We start from the raw sequence: 26,745 nt of genomic DNA, 5'->3' as shown, positions 1-26,745 counted from the left end.
CACGTTAGACTTGAGCAAGGGGTACTGGCAGATAGCCCTAACAGAGGACGCTCGGGAGCGCTCGGCCTTCATTACTCCATTTGGGCTTTATGAGTTCCTTTGGGATGAAAACTGCCCCCGCTACTTTCCAGAGACTGGTGGATCGACTGTTAGAGCAATGTCAGGACTTTGCATGTGCTTACTTAGACGACATTGCCATTTTTAGCACAACCTGGGAGGAACATCTTAAACACTTGGGCATAGTGCTGGACTGTATCCTTACTGCAGGACTGACCATTCGCCCTGATAAGTGCCAAATAGGGATGGCTGAGGTGCAGTACCTCGGGCATAGAGTAGGGGGTGGGACACTAGGAGAGGTTGTGATGGTTGCTCCCCGGTGGGGTCCGGATGACGTAGTGCTTGAAGGGCCTAAAGTCGGGTGACTGCTCCCACAAATTGGCACTGTAACTCCCCAATGTCGTTCCCAAGGAGGATATCTGCAGGAAGTTCTCCCATAACTCCAATACAACACAGTTTTTCTCCACAACCATAATCCAAACGCACAGAAGCTCGCTGTATATATTTGCGGGCACCCCCCGCCAGGACAATGGGAATTCCCGGACCCTGGTAAATTGCCTCGGGTCGAACCACACGGGGGTCAGCGATAGTCAAGAATGCCCCCGTGTCTCTAAATCCTGACACTTTGTATCCATCAATAAAGACATCCTGCAGGTGGCGTTGCCGTTGCTCTGAGTAGCTAAAGGACAAAGGCCGGAGTCCGTACACTCCAGGAGGAGTATGTTGCCGTGGTCGGTGGTCCACTCTGGTGGGGGTGGTGGTAGCTCTTCCTCAGGTGTGGTGGAATGTACAAGATGCACTGGACAAGGTAGGGCTGCGTGGGGCTCCCTCCGAATCCTGGAGGGACAGCCAGACTGCAAATGTCCAGGTTGCCCACACCCATAACACCTCCTCTCTGTGATACCCCCAGGTCGTGGTCGGAACTGTTGGGGCCTAGGATTGTGAGGCGTGATTGTCATCGGCTTGCGACTAGGTGGAAGGGCAGATATAATTGGAGGGGGACGGGGCGCTGGAGCAGGCCGTGGTTCATTGTCCAGAAGCCTCCTCCATTGCGACCGGATAGTAAGGGCTTCATCGGCCAGGGCTGCAGCTCTATCCACGGTACATGGCGTGCGCTCCCGGACCCATTCCCGTACCTCTGCAGGGCACTTGGCAAGAAATTGTTCTATAAGGAAAGCCTGTATAACATCTTCCACAGTAAAGGTGTTTTCTGCTTCCAGCCATCTCCGACATGCCTCGGACATCTTATGTGCATACATCCTAAACGATCCCCCCCGTGGTGTATGGGAGGTCTCGGAACTTGGCCCTATATGAGTCTGGGGTGATAGCATGGTAATCCAGGATAGTCCGCTTTACAATGTTATAATCCCGATTCCGCAGTGCATCAATGGTTCGGTAAGCCTCCGCCATGCTTCCGTTCAGGAGCCCCACTAACGCATCCAGCTAGAGTGGGGCACCTCTATCACAGCACACTGCTGCTCAAAGTCTTTGAAGAACCCCTCCACATCTCCAGAAGCCTCATCAAATGGCTTAAACTCTGTCTGGGTGATCCGTACAGGCACCCAGATTGTTGGGGTTACACTCCACATTGCGTTACTCCCTTTTTCAAGCTCCATTGCTTCCTGTCTCCGCTGTGCCCGGCGGGCAGCCACCGCCTTGTACTCCTGAGAGACGCCGGGGCCCAGAACTGCCATTTCTTCTTCATACCACACCAACCACTGGCTTTTCTGGATGGGGATCCCTGTCTCCAGTGCTCGTCCTTCAGACATCTGGGAAGAGGTGGCCGGTCTCGCGCCCACCAGTAGATCGATTAAGGCCTCTTTAGTCACTCCCTGGTAGTTCAGGCCCAGGTCTTTGGCTCTCTCCTGTAAACTGCATACAGTCCAATTTCTGTACTCTCTGGGTGGTTCTCCATTGGGTGACGCTCTGTTGATCCCACCGCTGCCACCAGTTGTCACGGGGTCCTTCTCTGGAATCACACAATCAATAGAGCAAGAGGAGAGTGAACAATTCCAAGACCTTTATTCAGGCAAAAATACGAAAACGTCCATATTCAGTCCACCACACAAAGGATAAGATAGTCCAGAATAAGAATGCAGTCCAGTATCAGAATAAAATGTCCAGGGAAACGAGATTCCAAAACTCTAGCACCAGAGGATAAAATGGGTCCTTCTCTCTCTGAAGTGCTGTCTGTACACGATCCTCTCCAAGCAGGAACTGACTTGTCCAGCTGCTGTTCTTCCCCCCCACCCCCTTCCTTGTCCAGGGGTAGTCAAACAAGTTTGGGCCGGTTTCCAGGCCTCCCAGAGCAGAACAAAGGGCCTTAGTGATTAATGCACTACAGGGGGTCATCAAGAGCCAGATACAGTGAGGCTGTAGACTTACAATGTAATAAGAAAAACACTATGAAAATGACTGAAATAGAAAAATAGGAATATTCAAAAAATGATATCCACATAGCCTATCACACCATCACAAGTTGTTTTTACATTTTCCGTGATATTTATTTTTTTTAACGTGCTTTTTTTTTTCAAGCTGTGGTTCTATATACCCAATTTCTACCTGTCTACCTATCGTAGGGTGGTATTATAGTAGCTATATTCTTGCACATACGGGCAGTATTATAGTAGTTATATTCTTGTACATAGGAGCAGTATTATAGTAGTCATATTCTTATACATAGGAGCAGTATTATAGTAGTTATATTCATGTACATAGGGGGCAGTATTATAGTAGTTATATTCTTATATATAGGAAACAGTATTATAGTAGTTATATTCATGTACATAGGGACAGTATTATAGTAGTTATATTCTTCTACATAGGAGCAGTATTATAGTAGTTATATTTTTGTACATAGGGGCAGTATTATAGTAGTTATATACTTGTACATAGGGACAGTATTATAGTAGTTATATTCTTGTACATAGGTGCAGTATTATAGTAGTTATATTCATGTACATAGGGACAGTATTATAGTAGTTATATTCTTCTACATAGGAGCAGTATTATAGTTATATTTTTGTACATAGGGGCAGTATTATAGTAGTTATATACTTGTACATAGGGGCAGTATTATAGTAGTTATATTCTTGTACATAGGGGCAGTATTATAGTTGTTATATTCTTGTACATAGGGGCAGTATTATAGTAGTTATATTCTTGTACATAGAGGGCAGTATTAAAGTAGTTATTTTCTTATATATAGGGGCAGTATTATAGTAGTTATATTCTTGTACATAGGAGCAGTATTATAGTAGTTATATTCTTGTACATAGGGGCAGTATTATAGTAGTTATATTCTTGTACATAGGGGCAGTATTATAGTAGTTATATTCTTGTACATAGGAGCAGTATTATAGTAGTTATATTCTTGTATATAGGAGCAGTATTATAGTTGTTATATTCATGTACATAGGGGGCAGTATTATAGTAGCTATATTCTTATATATAGGAAACCGTATTATAGTAGTTATATTCATGTACATAGGGATAGTATTATAGTAGTTATATTATTCTACATAGGAGCAGTATTATAGTAGTTATATTTTTGTACATAGGGGCAGTATTATAGTAGTTATATACTTGTACATAGGGGCAGTATTATAGTAGTTATATTCTTGTACATAGGGGCAGTATTATAGTAGTTATATTCTTGTACATAGAGGGCAGTATTAAAGTAGTTATTTTCTTATATATAGGGGGCAGTATTATAGTAGATATATTCTTGTAGATAGGATCAGTATTATAGTAGTTATATTCTTGTACATGGGGCAGTATTATAGTAGTTATATTCTTGTACATGGGGCAGTATTATAGTAGTTATATTCTTGTACATAGGAGCAGTATTATAGTAGTTATATTCTTGTACATAGGAGCAGTATTATAGTAGTTATATTCTTGTATATAGGAGCAGTATTATAGTAGTTATATTCTTGTAAATAGGAGCAGTATTATAGTAGTTATATTCTTGTACATCGGGGCAGTTGTTGTGAGTTCATTTTCCCCTTCGTCACTGAGGTCTGGTGAAGTCCCTATTCTGGTAAAGGAAGGTAATGAGCCTGATTATCAGGCACCTGAGACTAATGAGGATGACTGGCTGAGTGGAGTCACTGACTGGATATAAGGCTGCCGACGCCCTTCTGCCCTGCGGGTGATTTCTCTGTGGACTTCTAGGACACCAGTCTGATTCCTGCTTCCCTAAAGCTAAGTTTTCTGCTTTGCCTGTTTGCATTTATGTTTTGTTTTTGTTTTCCTTGCTTTTCTGGATTCTGCCATTCCCTGCTGGGGTGAGCTGAATCTCCTTTTGCCTGTTGCTCTGTCTTCAGAATATTCCTGAGTACTGACATAGCTTTTTTGAAGCCTAGCGTCTTAAGGGCGTTTTTCACTGTCATTCTGTTGGCTCTTATTTTCATAGGGTTTTTCACGGATTGCAGACAGCAGCCTTCCTGTCCTTTCCTATCTAGGTAGTTTGGGCCCCGTCTTTGCTCAGTCTATCTTTCTGTCTGTGTTAGTGTTTTCATCTTGCTTCACCGTCATTATATGTTGGGGGCTGCCTATTGCTTTTGGGTCTGCTCTGGGGCAGTTTAGATTTCCCCTTTCTTTCTGTAGGCCTATTTAACTCTCCGGCTGTGATCGAGGGGTCTAGGGCATCGTAGGAACCCCCCACGGCTACTGTTAGTTGTTGTGATCAGGGCTGTGGAGTCGGAGTCGGAGTTAGTTTTGGTTGGAGTTGGAGTCGGTAGAAATGTACCGACTCCAGCTTTAAAAAAAATGTATTAATATTTCATAATTGAACTTTCATATGAATTTTATAAATGTTACTCAAATATATATGTTCTATCAAACTATGAACAACAGTGATAAGCAGTTCTGCTGGAGATAGAGACATTTCTTACTTCTTGTGTGTCACTGTTCTCCACTGCCCTTATCTAATCTTATACTTGGTTAACCTCATGCTGCCCCAACCCCCCTACTTACAATGTATGAAACTGAAAGTGAAAATGTGTTGCAAATTCTTAGTAGTAAAGCTCCTCCTCTAGACTAGATCATACTAGGTGTGCGTCTTCCAAGCATCTCACAGCTGCCTGCTACTCAGAAGAGGAAGACTGTAAGAAGTATTATCCTTTCAACAAACTTTGCATCAGTTAACTGTGAGTACATGAGGAATAATAACAGTATTACTGACCACTATATCAGTTGTGCGACCTGGCAATAATTTTGTACAATTGTTTTTAGGAAAAACAATTGTCATTTGGATTGTGAATGCAGAATTAAAAACCTGAGAATGTCAAAGAAGCATCACATTAAATCAGCTGTATTTGAACATTTCACCATCACTCAAGATAGAAAACATTATGTCTGTCAGTGTATGACAGATGATCCAGACGAAAACAAATGCTGTGAAGCCAAGATGAGTGCATATTCAGGCAAAGATAAAAATGCTCCTACCAGAGCTTCTAATCTAAAGAGACATTTACAGCGCTTTCATCCAGAAGTACTGAAAGCAGTGGATGAGAAAGACTGCATCCAAACCAATGAACCAGTGCCCAGCTTTTCCAGCCAAACAAAGGAGCAGAGAATTTTGCAGCCATCAGTTGCAAGATATTTTGTCAGTGACAAAGTTACTGTGACAGTGACAGTAGATGCATTTAAAAAACAGATCATAGAGCTTGTTGTAAAGGATAGTGTGCCTATTTCATTATTTTCACGACCAGCTTTTATGTGTCTGAATGGGGAAATGGCCCGCAAGCTTGGTGTTTCTCTGGAGAGAGAGAGTATTAGAAAATTAGTAATCGAAGAAGCTTTTTAACAAAAGGAAGAACTTAAAAAAACTCTCAAGGGACGCTTTCTGTTTCTTAAAATGGATGCCTGCACACGTCACAGAGTGAACAATTTTGCCATCAATGTCCGATTTGTTTGTGACAAAAATGAAATAGTTACCAAGACATTGGCAGTAAAAGACACCAAAGCTCATCACACCAGTGAGTTTCTCCAGGTCTTGGTGGAAAAGGTTCTGCAAGACTATGAATTTAAAAAAGAGCAAGTTCTTTCTGTCGTAACTGACAATGCTTCAAATATGATAAGTACTATTAAGCTAATGAATGAGAGTAATGATGGTGACCAGCAGCTAGAAGAACATTCTGGGTCCACAGACACAGAAATGTTTGAAATAGAGGAACACAGTATTGTAACTGAGGAGCAAACTGAAGTTGCTTCAGATGAACAGCAACATGATAGTTTAGATGATCTTGTTGAAACTGTGTCAATATGTTCTTTCATTCATCACATGCGCTGTGTTGTGCATACGCTACAGCTGGCTATAAGAGACAGTCTGCAAGAAGGACATGCTGCTGCACTGATTGGCAAGGTGAGAAAATTGGCTACTGTTGCCAGAACCCCTAAAGTTGACTCAATTTTGAAGAGACGTGCTGGAAAAGGGGCAATTATTGATCAAGCCACACGATGGGGCAGTACTTACTTAATGATTCAGCGCTTGGTTGAACTGAAAACCTTTCTTGTAGACATGGCTAACCCTCAACTGGCGCTAAATGAAAGTCAGTGGAATCAGGTGACTGAGCTGGAAAAATTGCTAGAGCACCCATTTACAGTGACTAAAAAATTACAAGCAGAGGACTTAACTCCAGGTATTTTCTTAAAGGAGTGGAAGAACCTGATGTTTCGCCTGTCCCAAAGAGGAGGGTTAATTGCAAGTGGCATTGCTACATCAATGAAACGGAGAGAGGAGCTACTATTACAAAATAACATTCTTTTGGCAGCTGTTTATGTAGACCCAATGCATCGGATTCTTCTAGATGATCAACAGCTAAGTAAAGGAAAAGAAGCTCTGTTTGAAATAGCAGTAAGGATGAAAGGGTTACAGAACAGTCAGGAGGAACAAGAAGAATTTGGTCGTCCTGCCACATTTTCACCCTCATCATCAACTGATGAAGAATTTAATTTCGAAAAATATTTGGATCACAAGGACCGTGCAAAGCGTTCCCGCATAGAAGAAGAGTCATCCCCATCAAGGAACACAGCCAGTACATTTCAGCAGAATTTTTCATGTGCACTAAAAGAAATTGAGAAATTTGACCGTTCATCAAAAATAACAGTGCAACAAGCGATTCCTCTGTATCCTGACATTGTCAGAGATGTTGCCCGAGTGGTTACTGCTTTGCCACCAACACAAGTTAGTGTAGAGAGGTTGTTCTCTGCTCTCAAAATAATTAGATCAGATTTGAGGGCATCCATGAAGGAGGATCTGACAGAGGCAATACTTTTTCTGAGGACAAACTTATAGATTTCTTCTTATTAACTGCATAAGTGTTTATTGCATATTTACTTACAGTTTAGAAAAGTTTATAAAAGTTATTTTCTATATTCTAATTGTATTCTAATAAATGTAGTTTTTGCTCTAAGTGGTCTGATTACTTATATGATGGTGAGAAACTGAATAAGCACGATGTTTAATATTTTACAACAGTAAATTTGTTGTTATGAACTGGCCATTTATGAAGGAGTCGGAGCCGGAGCCGGAGTCGGAGCCTGATAAAATCCAGGAGTCGGAGTCGCAACTGTGGCTTACCGACTCCACAGCCCTGGTTGTGATAGGATCAGGGGTCTGCAATCCGATAGCTGCCAACTGCTCTGGTTTTCTGGACTTAGCTAGCATTTCTGTTTTTGCCTCCTACGGTGACTCAATCATAACAGGCAGTATTATAGTAGTTATATTCTTGTACATAGGGGCAGTATTATAGTAGTTATATTCTTGTACATAGGAGCAGTATTATAGTAGTTATATTCTTGTATATAGGAGCAGTATTATAGTAGTTATATTCTTGTATATAGGAGCAGTATTATAGTTGTTATATTCTTGTACATAGGGGCAGTATTATAGTAGTTATATTCTTGTATATAGGAGCAGTATTATAGTAGTTATATTCTTGTATATAGGAGCAGTATTATAGTTGTTATATTCTTATACATAGGGGCAGTATTATAATACTTATATTCTTGTACATAGTGGCAGTATTATAGTAGTTATATTCTTGTACATAGAGGGCAGTATTATAGTAGTTATATTCTTGTACATAGAGGGCAGTATTATAGTAGTTATATTCTTGTATATAGGGGGCAGTATTATAGTAGTTATATTCTTGTACATAGGGGACAGTATTATAGTAGTTATATTCTTGTATATAGGGGGCAGTATTATAGTTATATTCTTGTACATAGGAGCAGTATTATAGTAGTTATATTCTTGTACATAGGAGCAGTATTATAGTATTTATATTCTTGTACATAGGCTGCAGTATTATAGTAGTTATATTCTTGTACAAAGGGGCAGTATTATAGTAGTTATGTTCTTGTACATAGCAGTATTATAGTAATTATATTCTTGTACATAGGAGCAGTATTATAGTAGTTATATTCTTGTACAAAGGGGCAGTACTATAGTAGTTATTGAATCCATATGAAGAAAAAGGTTGCACTCGACAGGATGAAATATAGCTCCTTTATTGACACATAGTTACATGTCAGGTCAGAGTAGAGTGGCAAGAGTGTTCACAAGCTGACAACGGCCGTTTCGCGCTGCTCTAACGCTTCCACGGGTCGGGACCCATGGAAGCGCTAGAGCAGCGTGAAACGGCCGTTATCAGCTTGTGAACACTCTTGCCACTCTACTCTGCAGTATTATAGTAGTTATATTCTTGTACATAGGGGCAGTATTATAGTAGTTATATTCTTGTACATAGAGAGCAGTATTGGGGTATGTGTCCACGGTCAGTATTGGCAGCACTTTGGACGCAACTCCGTCCAGAGCGCTGCTAGCTTTTGTATGCACGGGGATATCGCATATGTTCATTGAACCATACGGAATCACTGCATCCTATACATAGAATGGTGATCTTTATATAAATAGACATGCTGCAGTCTAAAAAGACGCACCACATGTCCGGTTACACAGGGAAGCCGGAGGTATCCTTGCACGCAAAGTGAAGATGGAATTTCATAAAATCCCCTCCACTATGCTGTAACATCTAGTTGCTGCGGATTGGACGCTGCGGCTGTACGCAACATCCAATCTGCAGCATTTACTGACCGTGGAAACATACCCTTATAATAGTTATATTCTTGTACGTAGGAGCAGTATTATAGTAGTTATATTCTTGTACGTAGGCGGCAGTATTATAATAGTTATATTCTTGTACATAGATGCAGTATTATAGTAGTTATATTCTTGTACAAAGGGGCAGTATTATAGTAGTTATATTCTTGTACATAGGAGCAGTATTATAGTAGTTATATTCTTGTACATAGGAGCAGTATTATAGTAGTTATATTCTTGTACATAGGAGCAGTATTATAGTAGTTATATTCTTGTACATAGGAGCAGTATTATAGTAGTTATATTGTTGTACATAGGGAGCAGCATTATAGCAGTTATATTCTTGTATAAACGGGCAGTATTATAGTAGTTATATTCTTGTACATAGGAGCAGTATTATAGTAGTTATATTCTTGTACATAGGAGCAGTATTATAGTAGTTATATTCTTGTACAAAGGGGCAGTATTATAGTAGTTATGTTCTTGTACATAGCAGTATTATAGTAATTATATTCTTGTACATAGGAGCAGTATTATAGTAGTTATATTCTTGTACAAAGGGGCAGTATTTCAGTAGTTTTGGGACTTTACTGATTTTTCTTTTCTCTTTATGTGAGTGACATTGCTACTGCATGTGCATACAGACTTCCAGGAGGGGTTAGACTACATGTAATAAATACTCTGGTCTTGCAGCTAAGGTTCTGTAACAATTGACATTACTTTTGCACTTATTCACTTATCTGGTACTGTATCTTATAGATCGTACCAGTTCCCAGGAGGTCACAAGGGTGATGTCAAGGGCCATTTCGATTTGGGCATCACCCAAGTTCTCCTTAGGTTTCCCATAGCCCTTTCAACCCCCCTCAACTTTTTTTTCCTCTTTATTTGATTCTTTTTCTTCATTGCACTTTCAGCCCAGCTACAACCTCCCCACAATCCATACTGGTTCTAAAATAGTGTTGAAGTTTTTGGAGGCAACCTACCAAGCATGATGGGCTTCCTTCTCCCAGGACAAACCTCTTGACCTGTTGCCTCGGTTGACTGTGTTCATAGCTCTTCACTTCTTAGCTCCCTGAGATGAAGTTATTTTGAGGGACTCTGTCCTGTGGTTTCCAACAAGACCCCTTAATGTGTTGCAGGCTTTAGTGCATATTATTCTTTGTGCACTGTCCCCTATGGAGCAAAAAAATATGTAGATCTACAACGTCTGTGTTGTGTAACTGCTTGAATTTTGCAAATCTCGTGCTGTCAAGTTTCTGCTGTCGTGATTTCTAAGGTCTAGTGGTTAATTAATAATGTATTTTTCCTCTCAATTTCCTTCCCTTTGAAGTACGCCGTGTAATGTTATATTTATCAGTCTTATGACTTCACGACTTTCACTTTCAGAGTAAATGATTGCTGAAATAAGAAAGCGGTGGGATGCCAATCTATCTTCATCACTGAACTTTGCTTTGATTTTCTGCTGTTGTAGACTGTCATGTGGAGTGGGATGATTGATTACTCATTACTGCTTAATTCTCGAAATCTCTGCATGTTTCTTGCCAAAAATGAGAACCAGCCCAATTAGAGAGAGAGTAATTGGTTCTCCTGATTCTCTTTTTTAAATAATTATGTTGCTCCTTAACATGTTTCCACACTCTGGATTTCTAAGCCTAAAAAAAATGTTTGCATTAAATAACAAAAGGGATGAAGTTCCTGCTGCAGCTAGTTGTCTTACAACCAGACACTGATGTTGAGGGGGACATAGTGGAGCTGCTGGACCTGCAAAATGAATAACTAGTCTATAGGGAATTAATTTTGCTGATTAAATTTGCTGATGACACAAAGCTAGGAGGGATAGCTAATACTAGAGAAGAGAGAGAGAGGATTCAAAAAGATTTAAATAAACTGGAGAAGTGGGCAGCAACTAACAGAATGGTTTTTAACAGGGAGAAATGCAAAGTACTACATCTGGGCAATAAAAATGAAAAAAGCATATATAGAATGGGAGGAATAGGGCTAAGTGACAGCACATGTGAAAAAGACTTGGGTATACTAATAGATCACAGACTGAATATGAGTCAACAGTGTGATGCAGCAGCAAAAAAGGCAAATGCAATTCTAGGATGTATTAACAGAAGCTTACAGTCTAGATCACGTGAAGTCATTATTTCCCTCTACTCCTCTTTGGTCAGACCTCATCTGGAATATTGTGTCCAGTTTTGGGCACCACATTTTAAAAAAGACATCAACAAACTGGAGCAAGTTCAGAAAAGAGCGACCAGAATGGTGACCGGTCTGCAAACCCTGCCTTATGTGGAAAGGTTGCAGGATTTGGGAATGTTTAGTTTGCAAAAGAGAAGACTGAGAGGAGACTTAATAGCTGTCTACAAATATCTAAAGGGCTGTCACATTGTGGAAGGATCAACTTTATTCTCATTTGCACAAGGAAAGACTAGAAGCAATGGGATGAAACTGAATGGGAGGAGACACAGATTAGATATTAGAAAAAACTTTTTGACAGTTAGGCTGTGTGCACACGCTGCGGAAAAGGTGCGGATTCATCCGCGCGGATTTTGTACAATCCGCAGGTGAAACCGCAGGTTTACCTGCGGATTGCTGTGCGGTTTTGCCCTGCGGTTTTTCATCTCCTCAATGGAGGAGATGGCAAACCGCAGGGGAATCCGCAGAAAGAATTGACATGTCAATTCTTTCTGCGGATTGAAAACCGCAGATAATCCGCGCGGAAAATTCCGCACCGTCTGCACTGCGGTTTTTGATTCCCATAGGGAATCATTGTACTGTACACCGCAGCAGAAACTGCTGCGGGTCCGCAGCGGCCAAAACCGCTGAGGAACCGCAGCAAAATCCGCAGCGTGTGCACACAGCCTTAGAGTGATCAATGAGTGAAACAGGCTGCCACGAGAAGTGGTGAGTTCTCATTCAATGGAAGTCTTCAAACAGAGGCTGGACAGACATCTGACTGGGATGATTTAGCGAATCCTGCTTTGAGCACGGGGTTGGACCAGATGGCCCAGGAGGTCCCTTCCAACTCTACGATTCTATGATTAGGTTGCTACTTATTAATATATTCCTCCTTGCCCCGATTGTCTTTCTCTTCGCCTGTTACTCCCTAACTAGTTTCTGGATTTCTAAATCTATAAATGAATGTTTGACTAAAAAAGAGAAGGTTTCTGCTGCTGCCAGTTGTCTTACAACCAGACACAAAGCACAGAGGTTGAGGAGGGACATAGTGGAACTGCTGGAACAACAAGATCATTAGCTAGTCTATCTATATACACTGCTCACAAAAATAAAGGGAACACTAAAATACTGCATCCTAGATATTACTAAATGAAATATTCCAGTTGCAAATCTTTATTCATTACGTATTGGGATGTGTTGAACAATAATACATAAAAATGATCAACGTAAATCAAACTTAATATCCCATGGAGATATCAATTTGGAATGATACTCAAAATCAAAATGGAAAATCAAATTACAGACTGATTCAACTTCAGTGGAAATGCCTCAGGACAAGGAAATGATGCTCAGTAGTTGTGTGGCCTCCACATGCCTGTATGACTTCCCTACGACACCTGGGCATGGTACTGGTGAGGTGGCGGATGTTTTCCTGAGGGATCTCCTCCCAGACCTGGACTAAAGCATCCGCCAACTCCTGGACAGTCTGTGGTGCAACGTGACGTGAAGTTGGTGTATGGAGCGAGACATGATGTCCCAGATGTGCTCAATCGGATTCAGGTCTGGGGAATGGGCTGGTCAGTCCATAGCTTCAATGCCTTCATCTTGCAGGAACTGCTGACACACTCCAGCCTCATGAGGTCTGGCATTGTCCTGCATTAGGAGGAACCCAGGGCCAACAGCACCAGCATATGGTCTCACAAGGGGGGTCTGAGGATCTCATCTTGATACCTAATGGCAGTCAGGCTACCTCTGGCGAGCACATGGAGGGCTGTACGGCCCTCCAAAGAAATGCCACCCCACACCATTACTGACCCACTGCCAAACCGGTCATGCTGAAGGATGTTGCAGGCAGCTGATCGTTCTCCACGTCGTCTCCAGACTCTGTGACGTCTGTCACATGTGCTCAGTGTGAACCTGCTTTCATCCGTGAAGAGCACAGGTCGCGATTGGTGAATTTGCCAATCCTGGTGTTCTGTGGCAAATGCGACTTACTGAAAAAAAATCCTATTAAAATATAACTTTTATTCAGTACATAAACAACAAAATAAAATTGCACAGATATCCCCTATTCTTAAGCCTAGCAAAAACTGGGCTATTGCATTGCTGGAAAAAGATGAGGTATTACAGATGAAACCAATCTAACCAGCTGAATCTGCCAATCCAATCATCTGGTCAGAAAAAACTAAGTCAAGGCAGTTAAAAAAAACTGCAAAAAATCATAAGCCCAGAAAAACCTCAACAAAACCCAAAAAAGGGAATGGACATAAAGGAAACACTGTATATAAAAATTGATACTTAGTGCTATCACCTGATAACAATTTCACTCAGCCGATGTGTAGAAAAGAGTGACCTGGCCCTACGCAAAATGACTGTCTGAACACCTACCTAGGTGCGGAGGTTGGCATCCTAAGAAATAAGTGAATGGCGCCCCCGCTCGTGCGACGGCTGTCCCTAATCTCCTATATCATCCTATAAGACGAAAGATTTGAAACAGAGGGCAAGATGGCCTGTATCCATTTGCTTAGAATATCTTCATGAATGTAATAAAATGGATTTATACAGTCAGATATACAGTAGATGTGAGAGAGTGGAAAGTCCAGACAGTCTAAATTAATACACACCACTCAAATTAATACACACCACTCACATACAATAGAGCCAATGATACTAGATATAAAATTGTAGCAAATTATGCTTTCCCAAAACCACTACATTATGTATATGGAGTATATTAATTGTCACAGCAGGTACCTAGATCGAAACTGCCCATCTTTATAAAGTGATAATTCAATGGTAGGCAACAAACAAGCTTATCTGGTATCAAATTATCAAAAATATCATAGCAATCAGAAACCACATTGAACATGCTAGATTCACATATGAAAATGTAATATATCAGGGGCACCACAGCCACTTTGGATATTAGATATATCACATACCCCTAATTTGAATCTCCAGATATCATCAATAAGCCCATTCATAAAGAATACCAGTACTTATCTGTGACTATATACTCCTGCATCATGATAGCCAAAAATCCACGATAACATGATTCCTCAGATATAATCCGCACACTCTCAACGCGTTTCCCCCTACTGCAGGTTCATCAGGAGAGATGCATATCGGTCAGAGCGGTCTGGCAGTGGAAACTAATCCATTTGATGAGGCGGATTATATCTGAGGAATCCTGTTATCGTGGATTTTTGGCTATCATGATGCCGGAGTATATAGTCACGTGTATGTGAGTTTTTTCTGACCAGATGATTGTATTGGCAGATTCAGCTGGTTAGATTGGTTTCATCTGTAATACCTCATCTTTTTCCAGCAATGCAATAGCCCAGTTTTTGCTAGGCTTAAGAACAGGGGATATCTGTGCAATTTTATATTGTTGTTTATGTACTTAATAAGAGTTATATTTTAATAGGGTTTTTTCTTTTCAGTAAGTCGGTTTTAGGTAACCCTTATTTACATATGTATTTGTAAGTTTCTGTGGCAAATGCCAAGCATCCTGCACGGTGTTGGGCTGTGAGCACAACCCCCATCTGCGGACGTCGGGCCCTCAGACCCCATCCTCATGGAGTCAGTTTCTAACCGTTTGTGCAGACACATGCACATTTGTGGCCTGCTGGAGGTCATTTTGCAGGGCTCTGGCAGTGCTCCTCCTGTTCCTCCTTGCACAGAGGTGGAGGTAGCGGTCATGCTGTTGGGTTGTTACCTTTCTACGGCCCCCTCCATGTCTCCTGGTGTACTGGCCTGTCTCCTGGTAGCGCCTCCAGCCTCTGGACACAACGCTAACAGACAGCAAACCTTCTTGCCACAGCTCGCAGTGATGTGCCATCCTGGATGAGCTGCACTACCTGAGCCACTTGTGAGGGTTGTAGAGTTTGTCTCATGCTACCACGAGTGTGAAAGCACAACCAACATTCAAAAGTGACCAAAATATCAGCCAGAAAGCATTGGTACTGAGATGTGGTCCCCACATGCAGAACCACTCCTTTTATTGAGTGTGTCTGGATAATTGCCAATAATTTCCATCTGTTGTCTATTCCATTTGCACAACAACATGTGAAATTGATTGTCAATCAGTGTTGCTTCCTAAGTGCACAGCTTGATTTCACAGACGTTTGCTTTATTTGGAGTTCTGTTCTGTTGTTTAAGTGTTCCCTTTATTTTTTTGAGCAGTGTATATAAAGCTGAGTGTATGTATGTGTGTGTGTATGTGTCAAGCCACTCCCACTCCACATAGCCCCTCCCACTGTTGGGTGGAGAACGGGGTTGCAGATAGAAAACACGGGACGCGGGTGGAGAGCGGAGCTGCGGAAGGAGAGAGCATGATGGTGGGTGGAGAGCGGAGCTGCGGAAGGAGAGAGCATGATGGCGGGTGGAGAGCGGGACGGCCATTGGAGGCTGGCTGTGGAGGGAGAAAGCGGGACGGCAAGTGGAGAGCGGGACCGAGGAGGGAGAGCGAAGCTGTTGAGGGAGATAGCGGGATTGCCAGTGGAGCAGGGCGGTGGATGGGGAGCGGGGCTTCTGAGGGAGAATGCGGGACAGTGGGTGGAGAGCGTGGCTGTGGAGGGAGAGAGTGGAACGGTATATATCCCCTGTGACTTATACTACTATACTATATGTTCCCTGTGGATGATACTACTATACTATATATCCCATGTGGCTGATACTGCTATACTATATATCCCCTGTGGGTGATACTAAGGGTCCCGTTTCACATAGCGACGCACCAGCAATCCCGACAACGATACGACCTGGTAGGGATCGCTGGTGCGTCGGTACATGGTCGCTAGTAAGCTGTCAAACAGGCAGATCTCTTCAACGATGCACCGGCGACCCCGACAATGATACGACCTGGTAAGGATCGCTGGTGGGTTGTCTCACAGCAGCTATTCTGAACGATTCCAGCCTGCGTCCCTGAGTTCTGCGTCGCCAACGAGGTCGCTCATCGGCGTCAAACACAGTGATACATGCTGGCCAGCGGGACGCCGACGATAAAAAAATGGCCCAGGACATTCGAGCACGATCAGCGATATCCAGCAGGAGGGCCGGTCGCCGCTATGTGTCACATGTAGTGAGATCGCTGGCGAGATGGCTGTTGCGTCACAAAATCGGTGACGCATCAGAGATCTCGCTAATGATCTCGCTATGTGAGACGGGACCTTAAAAGGAGGAACGTGAGGTGCAGGAGGATGCTGTGTAAAAAGCAGAAGCATGAGGTGTATCAATACTTGGATAATCATTTAGTTAATTTGTGTTGCAAATCTGTAGTGTTGAATATATGATGTGAAATGTTTTTATGTGCAATATAATCATTATAATTTGTTATAACCACAGTTAGTTACTATGCCCAAGCAACGCCAGGCTCTTCAGCTAGTAGTTAATTATTAGGCTGCTATTTATTAATATACATCACCTTGCCCTGATTCTCTTTCTCTGCGCCTGTTATTCTCTAACTAGTTTCTGGATATCGTAACCTAGAAAGGAATGTTTAAATAAAATAGGGGAATAGGTTCCTGCATCAGCCAGTGTCTTACAGGCAGACACAAGGCAGTGAGATTGAGGGGGGACATGGTGGGACACTTACGGTAACTACTTTATGTGAAGATATGCTAATTCTGTCTCCACACTTTTTTTATTTCCTAGATCAGTTCCAGGTTCTGGAAGCAGCCAGATACAAAGCACTGAGGTTGAGGGGGGCATGGTGGAACTAATGGAACAGCAAGACAATAAACTACTTTATTGGGACATATTAGGGTGCTCCTTATTAGTATACACCTTGTCCTGATTCTCTTTCTCTACACTTGTTACTGCTTGACCAGTTTCTGGATTTCTAAAGCTAGGAAGACATGTTTAAAATACAGCCATTTTTTTCAGCCTAACTCAGGGTAGTGAGAATGGGGGATGGACATGGTTAAGCTTCTGGGACAAAAAGCCAATCGTTACACTGTGTGGCAACATTGTGGTTCTAGTTATTAGTGTACAACTTGTCTCAATTCTTTCTTTTCACCTGTTGTTTCCTAGCCCATTTCAAGCCTCTGGATTTATAAACCTAGAAAATAATGACTAAAATAAATCAGAAAGGGGGAAGGCTGCTGCTGCAGCTAGTTGTCTTGTAGCCAGACAAAAAGCAGTGAGGTTGAGGCGGACATAAGTGAGCTTCTGGGACAACAAAATAAGCCCCCCATAATTTAATTGTCTAATGAATGGGTGTGAACGGGTTACATTGACCATTTTAATTAACATTAATGGATGGTCAGGCTTTATATGTATTTTATATGGTGATGGTGTCAGCCTATATACTACCCATCTCTTCTCTGTTTCTTGCAGGTTGAGCAGCCTGTCATCTGTCAGTGACGGGGCATCAGAACGAAGGTCTCCTGGGCACCAGCGTCAAACTGTGGACTACGGCGAGTCAACAGGTAGCCATGAAAGCTTTTGACCTTAAACATCTTGATAAGAGTTGGCATTTATCACCATAGTTTGGTCATAATCAATACTTGGATTTATTAGAGTTGCCAACACTTCCAAATTTATTGGAACTGTCAGGAATTTGTTTAAGAAATTTCATTTTGGGCTAAAAATTGTCTGGGTTTTCTTTTAGTTCCCCCTCAAAATTTGAGGTTTCTTAGTTGATTTGAGGGGGGGGGGGGAATAGGGCTTAAATGTCTAAGGGTGTTTGCGGAGTTTTTACCACGCGGAATCTGCAAATTTTTGCAGATTGCGCAGGTCAAAATCCGTGCGTTTTTTATGCGGATTTCCTGCGGATTTTGCCTGCGTTTTTACACCTGTGGATTCCTATAATGGAATGGGTGTAAAAACGCTGCAAAGAATTGACATGCTGCGGAAAAAAATCTGCTGCGTTTCCGTGCGGATTTCTCCGCAGCATGTGCACAGCGTTTTTTTTTCCCCATAGATTAACATTGTACTGTAAATCCTTATCCAATCTGCAGCGGATCCGCAGCAAATCCGCAACGTGTGCACATACCCTTAGTGTTACCAAAATTTATGTGTAGACCAGAGGTGTAGCCAGGGGTTCAACTCAGGGAGACGAAACATCTGATAATCTGGTAATCCTGATTGCAACTGCAGTGGCGCACCCTGTTTGTGGGTATTGGGGAACCACAGCAGATGATCACGCTGTTACTGAAAACTTTCTATGCAAAAGCCAACACTATGATTACCATCATACGGTGAGCATTTAGTGGTAAATACCAGTGCTGCAGAACATAAGTGATTTTTGCACAGTTATATTTAGTGACTTACAGCTGACGTTCTTTCTGATGGGGTCGTCCACTTTTCCCATCTCTTCCATCTAGCCCAGACCGACATGACGGCTTCTCCAGCCAGGACTGGGCTGCAGAGATTACAACAGACACATTTGACTTCTCACTAGTGATGAGCGAACATGCTGGCATAAGGTGTTATCTGAGCATGCTCAACTGCTAATACAGCATATCGGCGTGCTCTAGAAATATGCTCAAGTCACCACGTCTGCATGTCTCCCGGTTGTACAATAGCTGCAACACCTGCAGGGGTTGCCTAACAGACGGTAGTCCGTGCATGTGTGGTGGCTTACATAGTAATCGTGACTCCTTTTGTGCCCTATAGATAATAAAATTGCCCCCTAGAAACTATTAATGCCGTGTGGAAGTGCCTTAGAAAACAGTGTCCACATTTTGTCCCTGGAAAGTAATAATGACCCATGTAACGGGGTCTTCTGTGCTGTAATACCTCTTACATTACCACCCTGTGTTTCAGGAGGTCCACTCTGCTTTTCCTCACTTCTGGATGAAGGACGCTGCCTCGAAAGGCTTTGTAACATGGGAACATATAAAAGATCACTGCGTCTCCACGTACTTCCAGTGTGACAACATTTTACTCCCCGGTCTCAGAATATATACACATACAGAGGACAGGACAATCAATATGTGGCGGGCCAGTAGATAACCGGCTCCAATTAAGACGCCAGACGTACATTACAATAGCCGCAGGTGGCCGGTGACCCCCCCCCCGATCATTTACCGTGGGATTTACAAAGGTGGGGGGAGGTCAGAAGTGGGATATCTCGTTTACCTCTGCCCAGGGGTCGCAGCCAGTCGATTGCTGCATTAGGGGTATGCATCTCACATTGCACCTATCATACATGCATCTCCTATTCAGGGTGCTGGGGGGTTCTGTAACACTGCTCCCCCTTTTCAGCGACGCGATCGGCATACACAGTCTGATCCTTAACGGATCGACTTGGGGATGACCGAAGTCTATGGGCTTGGTACAAGTTCTGTTTGTCGACTTAGTCCATCGGCGTTACCATTTACTTAGTCCATCCGCGTTACCATTTTGTTTGCCGGGTCTGTAGTGGATGGTGAAGTCTAGAGGTTGTAGGGCTAAACTCCACCGCAGTAATCTGGCGTTGTCTCCAGAGACCCGATTAAGCCACACTAGGGGATTATGGTCCGTTAGAAGGGAAAACTGTCGTCCATACAAATATGGTTGTAACTTCTTGAGTGCCCATACTACTGCCAGGCACTCCTTCTCGATGGCTGCATAGCTTACTTCGCGGGGCAGTAGTTTCCACCTCAGGTAAGCTACCAGGTGGTCTTGACCGTCCGGCCTGACTTGGCTCAGCACTACCCCCAGTCCAAACAGAAGTGTCTGTGTGAACAAGGAAACGTTTATTTGGATCGGGTACGGCCAATACCGGGGTATTTGTGAGGGCGTCCTTCCTCGGCGGAAGCCTTCCTCACACTCGGGGGTCCAGGTTACCTGGCGGAGGAGGTTCTTACGGGTCAGATCAGTGTGGTGCTTGGCTATGCTGGTGTAATTGGGGACAAATTTCCTATAATACCCTGCTGTCCCTAGAAAAGCCATGACCTGGGTTTTAGCGCGTGGGGTGGGCCATTTGGCTATGGCCTCAATCTTGGCTGGTTCTGGTCGCTGTATCCCACTTCTCACCCAATGGCCTAAATACTGAACCTCTGCTTTTTGCCCACGTGACACTTGTTGGGGTTCAAGGTGATTCCGGCCTTGTGGATCCTGTCCAATACTATCTCGAGGTGATTTAGATGCTCATCCCATGTCGCGCTGTAGATAGCGATGTCATCCAGGTTGGCACAAGCATAGTCCTGGAGACCATCCAGAAGTCGGTCAGCCAGCCTCTGGAAGGTCGCAGGGGCATTCTTCATCCCGAATGGCATAACTCGAAACTGGAATAAGCCGATCGGGGTGACAAATGCAGACTTGGAAATGGCGTCAGGACTTAGGGGGATCTGCCAATAGCCTTTGCATAGATCGATGGTGGTCAAATACTTTGCCCCCGCCAGCCGGGCTAACAACTCATCCACACTCTGCATGGGATACGCATCCGTCACCGTTTTCTCATCTAGCTTGCGATAGTCTACACAAAACCGGGTAGTCCCATCCTTCTTGGGTACTAACACTACAGGGGATGCCCAGGGACTATCTGACTCTTCAATGACCCCTAAACGCAACATCTCTTGTATCTCTTGTCGCATCCCTTCTCGTACAGACTCAGGGACGCGGCGGCGGAAGGGGGGTTGTCTCGGGGGGGTCTGATCCTGGGTCTCAACCTTGTGTTGTGCCAGGTGGGTGTACCCCGGTCTCTCTGAAAACATCCTCTGTTGCTGCCTCAACAACACCTCCGCCTGCTGTCTCTCCCGGGGCCCTAGGTTTTTTCCCAAGTGTACCTGGTCCCATGTTTTAGACTGAGTCCTCTCCCCTAAAACATCAGGCAAGGGGAGTCCTGCTAAATCTTCTGCTTCGGGTGTACAGATGGCCACTACCTCTTCAGGGCGCTCCTGGTAGGGCTTCAGCATATTCACGTGGAACATGCGGATTACCCTGGGGTCGTCACAATCGGCGACATTGTAGGTGGTGTCGGCTATTTTCCCCACTACCTGGTAGGGCCCCTGCCATGCAGCTTCGAACTTGTTCTGCCTAGTTGGTTCTAACACCAGGACCTTCTGTCCTATCTCAAAGGTGCGTTCTCTGGCCCTCCGATCATACCACACGCGCTGGCGCTGTTGGGCCGCCTGCATGTTCCCACGTACAGCCTGAGTCAGCTCCTGTAGGTGGTCCCGGAATTCCAGCACATAGGGCACAATAAGTATCCCTTCTATGGTTCCCTCCCCTTCCCAGTGTTCTCGCACTAAGTCTAGGGTCCCCTTACACGCCTCCCGTATAACAGTTCGAACGGGGAGAACCCCGTGGATTCTTGGGGCACCTCCCGATAGGCAAACAGGAGGTGTGGCAAGAATTTCTCCCAGTCCCTGTAAGTTCTGGTAAAAGTCCCAATGAGTTGTTTTAATGTTCCGTTAAAACGTTCACACAACCCATTGGTTTGCGGGTGGTACGGGGAGCTTCTAATGGACTTTACGCCGCACAGCTTCCACAGTTGGTTGGTCACCCCTGCTGTAAACTGGGTACCCTGGTCCGAGAGAACCTCCCGGGGAAATCCAACCTGTGAGAAAATCTGGAGCAGGGCAGCCGCCACCGTGTCTGACAGTATGTTAGGTAATGCAACCGTCTCTGGATACCGTGTGGCATAATCTACCACTGTCAATATATACTTTTTTCCCTGACGGACTGGGTTTGGCTAACGGCCCTATCGGATCGACCGCTACTCGGCTAAATGGCTCCTCCACAATGGGGAGGGGTGTAATTTGGCCTTGCAGCGTTCTCCCCTCTTGCCACTGTGCTGGCAACTGTCACAGGTCTGGCAGTACTAACGGACATCATTTGTCACCCCCGGCCAAAATAAATTTTGAGTCAGACGATGCCTGGCGCGACTGACGCCGAGGTGCCCGGCCAAGGGTATGTCATGAGAGATTCACAGTAGCTCTTGCCTATACTTCTTGGGCACTACCAGCTATCGTTTTATAGTGGGGCTCGTCCCTCTGTGGCGTTGCTCTGTAACCCGGTAGAGGAGTCCCTGATGTCATACAAACTGTTCCCCTTACAGTACGCCTCTCCCCTCCTGTGTCTTCCCACGATACCCCTGAAATGAGGGATCCTCAAATACCTCCTTTTTAAACTCAACTGGGGTGGCCCAAGAAATGTGTCTGGACATGGGAATGCGTGTAGGGCTGGGGTGTCTCACCTGGGCCTCCTCTGAGTGTGATTCCGCTTCCGCAGCTTGAGCTTGTCTCCGGGTGGTAACAGGATAGGTCGTCTTAGCGAGATGAGACTTCACAACGGTCAAAGTTGCTCCGGAATCTCTTAGTCCCTGCATACGTTTCCCATTAACCCACACCGCCTGTCGATGCTGTTGTCGATTATCTGCCCGGGCTGCCTGCACTGGGTCTACTTCATGCAGCACTTCCTCCATCTCTTGCATCCCCGGATTAGTCCTAGCCCCCAAAGCCGGGTCAGCTTCGCCTTGGTAGTAGTGTACAGCGGCCCGGTTGACGGTAGCCGTTCCCGCCTTTGGCCACTGGGTACGCTGAGTCCGGTTGGGACATTGTCTTTGCAGGTGCCCCAGCTGATGGCAGGTGTAGCATCGCGCCCCAGGGGGACTCTGGTAGGCCGGGGTTTTAGCTGGTCCCCTGACAATCTTCTGTGGTTTAGAGGCCTCCAGACCCATGGGAGGGCCCCTAGTGACAGTCTTTGATCCTGGCCACTGAGACCTCCTGGCATCATGATGTTCATCGGCCAGACGAGCGGCCTCCTCAAGAGTCATTGGCCGTCTGTCCCGAAGCCATTCTTGTGTCTCAGAGTTTAGTCCAGTAAAGAATCGCTCTAACAAGAAGAGCTGGAGGACGTCCTCAGTGGTTGCTTGGCTCCCTTGTACCCACTGTAGCAGTGACCGCCGTAGTTTACAGGCCCATTCAGCGTGGGTATCTGTTACCTGTTTTATAAGTCCACGGAACTTTTGGCGGTATGCCTCTGGTGTCAACGCATACCGGGCCAAGATCACTTCTTTGAGCCGCTCATAGTCCATGCAGTTCTCATCAGGTACCGTGCGATAGGCGTCTGCTGCCCGGCCTGTCGGCTTGCTGGCCAGAACCTGAACCCAATCCTCCGGCTTCACTTGATGAAGGGCACACTGCCGCTCAAAGTCCTGCAGAAAGCCATCAATGTCTTCCTCTGCCTCCCCTAACTGTCGGAAGGCATTATGCTGGATTTTTTAGTGGCTTACTGCTCACGGGACCTGGGCGGAGGCCAGAGCTCCCCAGACTCTCCTCTCTCCACTCTGCCATCTCCATCTTGGCTAGCTCTATCTTGGCTAGCTCTGTTTTGGTCCGCTCTGCCATCTCCATCTTGGCTAGCTCTATCCTGGTCCGCTCTGCCATCTTTTCCTTCAGATCAGTACGCACATCAGCCATCACCTCTCGTACGATCTCTACTGCAGGGTTTGGGCCATAGAACGCCAGTCTATATACTTCCCTCTGGAATTCAGTCTCTTCCACGTTCATACTGGGAGGCGCTGCACTGTCGTGTTCCATGATGGCTGCTATCAAATCCGCTTTTGTTTTGTTGCTGGCGATTAACCCTTGAGCTTCCACCAGGTCTTTTAATGTATTCCTCTTTAACTTCTGGTAGTTATTTTCCATTCAGTCCTTTACTCCTATAGACGGGGTATCATATCCCGCTGCTGCCACCAGTGTAACGGGGTCTTCTGTGCTGTAATACCTCTTACATTACCACCCCGTGTTTCAGGAGGTCCACTCTGCTTTTCCTCACTTCTGGATGAAGGACGCTGGCTCGAAAGGCTTTGTAACATGGGAACATATCACTGCTTCTCCACGTACTTCCAGTGTGACAACATTTTACTCACCGGTCTCAGAATATATATATATATATATATACATACAGAGGACAGGACAATCTATATGTGGCGGGCCAGTAAATAACAGGCTCCAATTAAGATGCCAGACGTACATTACAATAGCCGCAGGTGGCCGGTGACACCTCGATCACTTACCATGGGATTTACAAAGGTGGGGGGAGGGCAGAAGTGGGATAGCTCGTTTACCTCTGCCCAGGGGTCGCAGCCGGTCGATTGCTGCATTAGGGGTATGCATCTCACATTGCACCTATCATACATGCATCTCCTATTCGGGGTGCTGGGGGATTCTGTAACAACCCATGTGCACCTTGACGGTCACAATACTATGAGTTACCCTATAACAATTATGCTTCTTAAGTGCCCACTTAACATTTAATAATGTACCTTGAGTCCCCCCACACACAGTATGATGAGCCCGCAGCTCCCCTATACACAGTATGATGGCCCCATAGCTCCTCTAGACACAGTATGATGATCCCACAGCTCCCCTATACACCGTATGATGGAATCACAGCTCCCCTATACACAGTATGATACCCCTACACCTCCGCTATACACAATAAGATGTGCCCACAGCTCCCCTGTAGACAGTATGATGAGCCAACAGTTCCCTTATGCACAGTATGATGGCCCACACACTGTATCATGGCACCCATACTGTATAATGGTTTCAACAGTAGCCCCCACACTGTATAATCAAATTGACAGTAGCCCCCACACTTTCAAGGCCCCCACAGTAACTGCCAGACTCTATAATGGCCTCCAAAGTAGTTCCCACACTTTATAATTGACCTCTTGGGTAGATAGGATGGGTAGATACAAATCTCCTCTCTCTGCTGATCTCTGGCAGTGGGCGAACAGTGAGCAGGGAGGTATAGCTACAGGGATGTGCAAACGGGAATACCATCTGCCTGAGGAATCCTGCGCTTGTGCCTGTGTGCAGCAGGGTAGACATTTGGGGCAGGCGGCTATGATAGTTAGCCTAGTGACGCCCCTGCCTGCTGTTCTGTACGCTGCAGACTTAGAGCAGCCTGAAATCTACAGAGCAGAGAGTGGTGGTGCAGGGATATTGTGTCTCCCTGCACTGCCCCAGGGCTCAATTGTATTATAGGTGACAGTAAAGACCCCGTTACACATAACGATGTCCCAGCGATCCAACCAACGATTCGACATGATGGGATCGTTGGGACATCGTTAGGCTGATCGCTGGTGAGCTGTCACAAGACAGCCCCTCCAGCGATCAGGACCAGCGACGCTGGTTTCCAATATAAACATCGGGTATCCAGGAGTCACCCGGCTCCTGGATACCCGCTGTTTACCTTGGAAACCGGCGTACACGCTGGTTTCCAGGGTAAACATCGGGTATCTAAGAGCCGGGTGACTCCTGGATACCCGATGTTTACATTAGAAATCAGCGTCCAGCGTCGCTGATCGCTGGTCTCTCGCTACCACACGCGATGCGTGCTGAGCAGCGGGAGACCAGCGATCGAAAAACGGCCCTGGCCGATCCAACACGATCAGCGATACCTGGCAGGGGGGCCGGTCGCTGATCCCCGTCACACACAGCGATCTTGCTGGCGAGATCGCTGTGGAGTCACAAAATCAGCGATCTCGCTAGCGAGATCACTGTGTGTGACGGGGCCTTAACTCCAGGTGGGTCCCTGAGAGCATGGGGTCTGAGGCGGCCGCATCCTCTGCTCCCGGTATCTACACTAGTGGTATAGAAGGTAATTGAAGGGTTTATCCCATCCCGAGAAGGGGATTACAAAGTCCTCAGTGAATTCAGCTGCACCCCCACTCCATTCACTCCTATAGGACAATGTCAAATTGCTGATAACTGGGGCATGACCTCCACTTCATTTATTGTCTATGATACTGCTGAATGCAGAGGTCAGCTCCCTCCAGAAGTCTTAATAGACCATGGAACTGAGGCTGAACATGTGCACGCTGCCCTTAAAGGAATGCAGATATAGGGGTTAACTTGTCATTTATTTATTTTTTGGAGGGGTGGTGGGATAGGATAGAAGATATAACCCTTTAATTACCTTGTAATACAAATTGCTGCAGCTGCTCCTGCATAGTTAATTAGCTGGTTGTTTAACCTGTTATGTTATCACTGCTACTGCCATTATCTAAACTGCAGTCCCTGCCAAAAAGCTTTCAACAGCATGGCAGCAACCAGTTCATGTGATCTTAATTGTCGCCTACTCTCTGCAGAGTGGACTGTGGCTCCCCCGTGTGGTCAGGATTTGAAAAGCAAAGTTAAATTACTGTTTATTTTATACTAGATGGAGGCCTGATGCTATCGCATCGGGAGGGCAGTAATGTCACGATGGGGGCAGGCTTTTCAGCGTTGTGAATCTCTCCTTTCCCCATGTGCTGACTTCAACCGTCTGTGCTCTCTTCTTTGACCTGTCTACCCCCATGTGCTATCTCCCTTGTCTGCTGTCCCTCTCCTTCACTGACATTACAGCAGGAGATTGGAGCGGATACATTTTGTGAGGTAAAATATTGTTTAAAAACAGTCAGTGAAATATTTTACCTCACAAAATGAATCCTCTGTGATCCCCTGCTA

General features: G+C 44.9%; 1 protein-coding gene across 5 annotated transcripts in view; it reads left to right on the top strand.

Annotated features, from left to right (window-relative positions):
* Positions 1 to 26,745, top strand: part of ARHGEF11 (Rho guanine nucleotide exchange factor 11) — a 173,290-nt gene that overhangs the window by 67,579 nt on the left and 78,966 nt on the right. For all 5 annotated transcript variants that reach the window (XM_073567075.1, XM_073567073.1, XM_073567074.1 and 2 more), the window contains one exon: positions 17,693 to 17,784. In XM_073567075.1, coding sequence (XP_073423176.1) covers positions 17,693 to 17,784 — 92 coding nt within the window. The remainder of the gene's footprint in view (positions 1 to 17,692; positions 17,785 to 26,745) is intronic.

The sequence above is a fragment of the Dendrobates tinctorius genome, unplaced genomic scaffold, assembly GCF_039654945.1.
Source record: "Dendrobates tinctorius isolate UK_male_01 unplaced genomic scaffold, ASM3965494v1 ptg000019l, whole genome shotgun sequence".
Classification (NCBI taxonomy): Eukaryota; Metazoa; Chordata; class Amphibia; order Anura; family Dendrobatidae; genus Dendrobates; species Dendrobates tinctorius.
Note: the sequence above shows the minus strand (reverse complement) of the source record. Positions and strands in the feature narration are given on the sequence as shown.